This window comes from Gymnoscopelus braueri, assembly GCF_963280865.1.
Source record: "Gymnoscopelus braueri genome assembly, chromosome: 21".
NCBI classification, from domain to species: Eukaryota; Metazoa; Chordata; class Actinopteri; order Myctophiformes; family Myctophidae; genus Gymnoscopelus; species Gymnoscopelus braueri.
In genome coordinates this window covers 12,957,614-12,964,411 of record NC_137623.1, presented here as the reverse complement: position 1 = coordinate 12,964,411, position 6,798 = coordinate 12,957,614, and the positions used below count along the sequence as shown (strand labels likewise).

Sequence of the window (6,798 nt, the reverse complement as noted above, 5' to 3'; positions counted from 1 at the left end):
GGCAACAGGAGTAACATGAGCTGGTGCTTTCGGGCCCCCTGACTAATATAGGAGCATGGAGATTAAAGCATTCATCCTCTGACACTCTCTCACCTTCTCTCTTTCTTCCTTCCCTCCTTTCCCCCTCTCTCCTAAAGCACTGAAGAGCATCAGAAGTCTATTTCTTAAGTCTCGAGAGAGAGAGGAGGGGAAGGGGGAGGATTCGAGGAAAGAGGGAGGGAAGAATTTCTGCTCTCTCCATCTCTGCCATCCCTTCTTCTCCCTCTCTAGCCAACTTTCTTTGACTGATTTCTGTTTGCAGCAAGTCTCTTCTCTTCTCTCCCCTTCCCTTTCTCAACCATTTTGGCTAGCAAGCCCAGGCTGCATTCCATTTCAGAAACATGCACCCTTTGATGTACCCTTGTTCACAAAACAACCTTATAGATATGGAGTCACAGGAACAATAGTGGCTTGTAGGGGTGCAACCGTTAATCAAACTATTCAATGTAATCAATTGTAAAAAAAATAAAACATTTTTAAATGAAGAAAAAGAAATTGGGGAGAAAAAATAATCTAGCGAAAATAGCACACATACAAGCTCACATCGAATTTGCGAGCGATAACTTTCAGACACAGTATACTGTACATGTTGAATCACTCCACCAATGTTTCACATTAAGCTAATGTAATTTACCACTCCCACCACTAGAGGGCAGGTTAAGACAACACAAATGGTGCTAGCTGTCAAGTCTCAGGTCTGTATTTTAGTCCAGTGATGTGAATGTGTCTCATAGAAATCAGTACATATTTTTTTCTATAAAAACATCTTACATCCAAGCATTATTCTTTGTTTTAGGTAGTTTATGCTTTAGGAGGATAGTGGAGAGACACTACTGGGAGGACAGAGAGGGAAGGACATGCAACGGAGGTCTCTAGATGGAATCAAACCAGGGATGTTGCAATTAAAACACACACACACACACACACAACACACACACACACACACACACACACACACACACACACACACACACACACACACACACGCACACGCACACGCACACCACGCACACACACACACACACACACACACCTTGTAATCGAGTGTTTCAGTGGCGTTCAGAGGTGTTGGCAGTTTAACGAGGTTGTGTATGAATCAAAACTCTCCACTTCAAATATCTATACACTGTACATGCATGCAAGTGCTCACGTACAGGACACACAAAACCAGCCCATACACCTGCGTGCAAATGTGCAAATGTGCGCACACTGCTGAACTCAGAGAAAAAGGAGAGAGATAGATGAAGAGACTGAGGGAGACAGCCAGAGAGAGACAGACATGTTCTGGATTGACTCCTTTGAACTCCTGGCGAGCAAAACTTCATCCATCTATGGGAAAATAGTGAATACAGAAATGTACTGTAGCTGCTAAACAGTGCCCATCTCCCTTCGCTGCTGGAACTGCCTCCGACTCCACGGGTCTCCCTTCCTGCGACGGCGATTCAGCGTCTCGTTCCCCGCTCGGATCTCCCTCCGTGTAGCCCCTTCTCCTTCACGGCTCGGGTGACTTCCTCCGCACTTTTGTAGATCTTCATCCCATCAAAGCCACTGGACCTTCATCTTCGTGAAAGGTGCATGGAAACGGATTCCTTTTTCTTTTAGGATTTTTTTTAGCTGGGAGGTACTCTTTTCCTCATGCGGACAACCTCAGGTGATAGTCGTGACCGAAGCCTAGGCGCTCGTCTCCCACTAGAATCTTCGTTTCCCAGGCCTTTTTAAGCACCATCTCTTTCGTCTCGAATTGAAGAAAGTTCATCACAATGGACCGAGGTGGAGCAGACGGGTGGTTCGGTTTCTAAGTGAGAGCCCTGCGTCCCCTTTGCATTTGAAGTTGTGTCCCTTCAGGCAAATCAAGCTCCGTTTGAAACAGTTGCTCCAGATATTTCACTACTGAAGCCCCTTCTGTCCCCTCCACCAGTCCAAACACGCGTATGTTGTTGCTTCTTCCCCTCGTCTCAGCGTCCAGTTGCCTTGCCTGTAATTGTTCCACATGTTCCACCAGCAACCATCATCGCCTCGTCCGCTCCCACTCCTCTATCTCCGATAAGCGCATTTGGGTTTCGTTTGTACCGTCGCTAACTCTTCATCGTGCCTTTGCAGCTGGCGGTCCACCTCAATGCGAAAACGTGCGATTTCCTCCTTCATTTCTTTTTTAATTTCTTCTTGAAGCGACGACAGCTCCTGCCGTATTTCCTGCTTGAAAGATTGTAGTTCTGTAGTTATATTGTCGAGTCCAGCACGCAGTATTTCAACTAAGCCCTCGTCCATTTTCTCATCCGAGTCTTCCTCACTATCCCTCCGTCGTCGTCGATGTTTTCGTTACTTTATTCTTCTGCTGTTTATCTTCGGGTGTTCCTACGCCCGACTGTAGAGAGCTGACTCCTCAAGCTACTCCTCTCTCCGCCATCTTACCTAAAACCTATATATTCGCGATAAAGAAATGTATTTCGCCGCGTCAATCGAAGAACCATTTATTTCAGTTTCGTTTTATCCAGTTTTGCCAGTTCCCACCTGATGTTGTGTGGGAGTTCTGACTGCTCCAGATTGTACTGAATAACTGTTAGCTTCAGTGCTGAAAACTAATTTACAAAAAGGAAGATGTAAAAAAGCAGGTTGATTTCTTGGTAAATCACATTTGTACCTGGGACAAGTCATTTTAAAGGACAGTTACATGGTTGTGATGATGTCGTGATGTCATCGCGTGATGACGTCATCAAAATAAGTAAATAATACATTATGACACAAACCAGTGATTTTTTAATTAGCAGCTGATGACATTTTATTCCAAACGCACGCACGCACGCACGCACACCCCCTCTCTCTCAACCCAACCGGTCAAGGCATATTGGCCTCTCACCTCCACCTACAGCGCAGGTTCTGCTCAGGGGTTTCTTCCCATTTGCCGCCGCTAGCCGCCAAGCGCTAGCTGATGGGGGAACTGTTGGGTCTCTTGAATAAGTGCTTGTGCAAGCATCTGCGTGCGTTTGTGCGTGCGTTCGTGCACTCGAGGAGAGAGTGTGAGAGCAAAGCATCGGTATGTGTTCTGCATGTGTGCACTGCTGAAGCATGTGTTTATCCACCTGCTCTGCCACGGTTCCCCCGTCTCTAATCTACGTGGTTCTCTGAACCCACATCATGACTGGTGGCTTCTGTGGGCCGTGCAGTGGTCTCAACCATGGGCTGGGCGGACCTCCAGATGCCTCCAACGCACACACACACACACACACACAAACCGAAAATGTAAATGTAAGAATAACTCTGTTAGCATGGGCTAGCTGCCAAAGGCATCTACCCAGCGGTGAACCTTCAGATTTGTGTGCGCATGGTGTGTGTGTGTGTGTGTGTGTGTGTGTGTGTGTGTGTGTGTGTGTGTGTGTGTGGGGGGGGGGGGGGGGGGGTTGTGTGTGTGTTAATCTCCCTCAGAAGATGAGTGGGAGGACAAGGAGGAGGTTAGCATGAGCGAAGGCATTCCTGAACTCTCTGTTAATGCACATGTACACCCTCCACACACGCACACGCACACGCACACACACACACACACACACACACACACACACACACACACACACACACACACACTACACTTTCTAGTGGTGTCAAGTAACTATGTACATTTCCTCAAGTACTGTACTTATGTACAATTTTGAGGTATTTGTACTTGACTTGAGCATTTCCAATTCCCCATACTTTTACTTCTACTCCATTACATCTCAGAGGCAAATATTGTACTTTTACTCCACTACAATTATTTGAAAACTTTAGTTACTCGTTACTTTGTAGATTTTGATTATTATTACAAAACATACATTAACCACTTCAGCCCCTATATACAATTCGGCCATTTAAAAATAGCAGATCTACAAGCTCACAATGCGTCGCATTGTGAGCTATTTTCCAAATATATTTTGACATTTTATATATTTGAAAACTTGTGAAATGGGACATCCTGCATAATGAGTACTTTCTACTTTTGGTACTGAAAGTACATTTTGATACTAATACTTTTATACTTTTAGTCAAGTCAATTTTGAATTCCGAACTTTACCTGTAACGGAGTACTTCTACATTGCGGTATTGACACTTTTACTTAAAGGGTAAGACCACTTTGGTAGAGGTTTGGGTTGTGTAGTTACCTTGCCATGCTGTAACTCCAAAGGTGGGCAAGAAATCAAAAATAATTGCTCCATTGATTAGAAATTGATAATTCAAAATATGCTCCTCATTGACTTACATTGTACGGTAAAACAGCTCTCAAAGTCACTCTTTTATCACATAAATGAACACAAACAAAGCTGATTCAGACAATATAGAACATCACCAAACCCAGTACTGTTTTTTTTTTAAATAAAAATGTCAACTTCCTGTTGATTTTACTATTTGAAGATCTGGATCCGGATCCGCGGATCCAGTCCAGGTTTTCTACTTATTAAAAATGGCAAAATCAACAGGAAGTTGACATTTTTATAAATAAAAAAAACAGTACTGGGTTTGGTGATGTTCTATATTGTCTGAATCAACTTTGTTTGCGTTCGTTTATGTGCTAAAAGAGTGACTTTGAGAGCTGTTTTACCGTATAATGTAAGTCAATGAGGAGCATATTTTGAATTATCAATTTCTAATCAATGGAGAAATTATTTTTTATTTCTTGCCCACCTTTCGAGTTACATCATGGCAAGGTAACTACACAACCCAAACCTCTACCAAAGTGGTCTTACCCTTTAAGTAAAAGAGACTGAGTCACTTACCAGTCTCTCCACCTCTTGCTCTCGGAGCCTCTCGTCTCTCTGTCGGTGGTGGTAGTCGGTGAGCTCCTCCTTGCCGCTCAGGGAGCTGATGCTCCCTCTCCGCTCCCTGAACCCCCCGCCGGGGGGCGGGGCCACCCCGGCCTTCCCGAACGACTGCCTCCTCTCCCCCAGGCCCATCCCCAGGCTCGGCGACTCCAGCCCGGCCTTCCCGAACGACGACGACCTCCGCTCTCCGTGTCCTCCGGTTCCTCCTCCGCCGAACTCCGGGGAGAGCTGCTCCGTCCCCGAGGAGGAGGAGAGCCCACCGCCGCGGCTGGGCGGCCTCTCCGCGGAGGCCTCCGAGGAGCCGCCGCCGAGGGAGCCCACGGAGCTGGTGGAGGTGAGGCTGAGTTTCTTGGCCACGCGGGGGGACGTCGAGCCCCCCGTCTTGTTGGACGGGAGGGTCACGTCGGGCGGGGTGGAGGAGGTGGAGGCGGAGGGGACAACAGGGGGGGAGGAGGGGGAGGTGGAGATGGGAGAGGAGAGGGTCTTGGGGGAGGAGAGAGAGATGGACACCACCCCTTCGCCCTGCGTCATCGCGCCGTGCCCTGCGTTCAGCCGTGGAAGAAGTAAGTTAGATATTTTACTTAAGTAAAAGTAGCAATACCACAATATAAAAATACTCTGTTACAAGTAAAAGGCCCGTGTTCAAAATGTTACTTGAGTAAAAGTACAAAAGTATTGGCATCAAAATATACTTAAAGTACCAAAAGTAAAGGTACAACATTTTTTGAAAATAGCAGATCTACGAGCTCACAACGCGTCGCGATGCGACGCGTTGTGAGCTTGTAGATCGGCTATTTTCAAATAGCCTAGGTATAAAATAGGGCTAAAGTGGTTAATGTACGTTTTATAATGTAATAATGTATATCTGCAAAGTAACTAGTAACTAATGTTTTCAAATAAATGTAGTGGAGTAAAAGTACAATATTTGCCTCTGAGATGTAGTGGAGTAGAAGTAAAAGTATTGGAAATTGGAAATACTCAAGTAAAGTACAAATACCTCAAAATTGTACTTAAGTACAGTATTTAAGTAAATGTACTTAGTTACTTTCCACCACTGATAATATTCAATGTATAATAAAGTAAAAATTACCGTAGTGGTGGTTGAGGTTGGCGCTCTGGCTGCTGTTGTTGTTGTTGTTGTAGTGGTCCCTGCCGAGCTTGTACGCCCCCCCGGCGCCGGTGTCGGAGCGGCGGGGCGGCAGCGTCATCAACGTCAACGCCCCGTTGCCGTAGTCCCGGGCGGAGGAGGGGGAGGGGCAGAGGCGGGGCAGCGAGCGGCTGTGGCTCCCGGCGTGGGTCGTCATCCCGCTCAGAGAGCCCGCCGAGTACTTCCTGGTTCGCCCGCCGCCGCCGCCGGAGGAGGACGTCGACGACGAACTGGCCTCCTGGTTGTTGCCGTAGCTGCGGCGCCCCAGCCGGGGGCTGGAGGGCACGCTGGCCGCGCCGCCACCGCCGCCCCCCGAGCGAGGCGACGAGCAGGACAGCGGCGGGGGGGAGAGGAGCACGCCGCCGCCGCCGTCGCCGCCCACCGAGTTGGACGAGCCGCCGCCGTTCCACATGGACAGCAGAGGGGAGGAGCTCTGGTTGTGCAGGCGGCGGCTGTCGCCGAGGCCGAGACCGAAGCTGTCCTGCGATTGGTTGTTGGCGTTGTTGCGGCCGCCCAAGGAGGCGCGGGAGTCGGAGCGCCGGGAGGGAGAGGGCGGAGCCGAGGTTTTCAGAGACAGGGGCGGGCGCTCGGAGCCGTAGAAACGCCTGGCCTGCTCCTGATAGGCCGACGACAGGGAGGCCGAGGTTGAGACGGGCGTGGTGGGAGGAGACTGAGAGAATGAGAAAGAGAGAGTTACCAACCAAAGTATTTAAATATTCCATCACGTTATTACATTGAATGCCAAAAACGGTCCGGACCGTTTTTGACCCAATTCTATTTTTATACATGTGGGCCACGTGGGGCGCTAAAACGAAACTTTGA

At 48.1% G+C, this 6,798-nt stretch overlaps 1 protein-coding gene across 4 annotated transcripts in view; it reads right to left on the bottom strand.

Moving 5' to 3' along the window:
* phldb2b (pleckstrin homology-like domain, family B, member 2b) overlaps window positions 1-6,798 on the bottom strand; it is a 104,423-nt gene that overhangs the window by 42,191 nt on the left and 55,434 nt on the right. For all 4 annotated transcript variants that reach the window (XM_080417806.1, XM_080417807.1, XM_080417809.1 and 1 more), the window contains 2 exons: window positions 5,920-6,646; window positions 4,785-5,371 (listed from right to left, as the gene is read on the bottom strand). In XM_080417806.1, coding sequence (XP_080273932.1) covers window positions 4,785-5,371; window positions 5,920-6,646 — 1,314 coding nt within the window. The remainder of the gene's footprint in view (window positions 1-4,784; window positions 5,372-5,919; window positions 6,647-6,798) is intronic.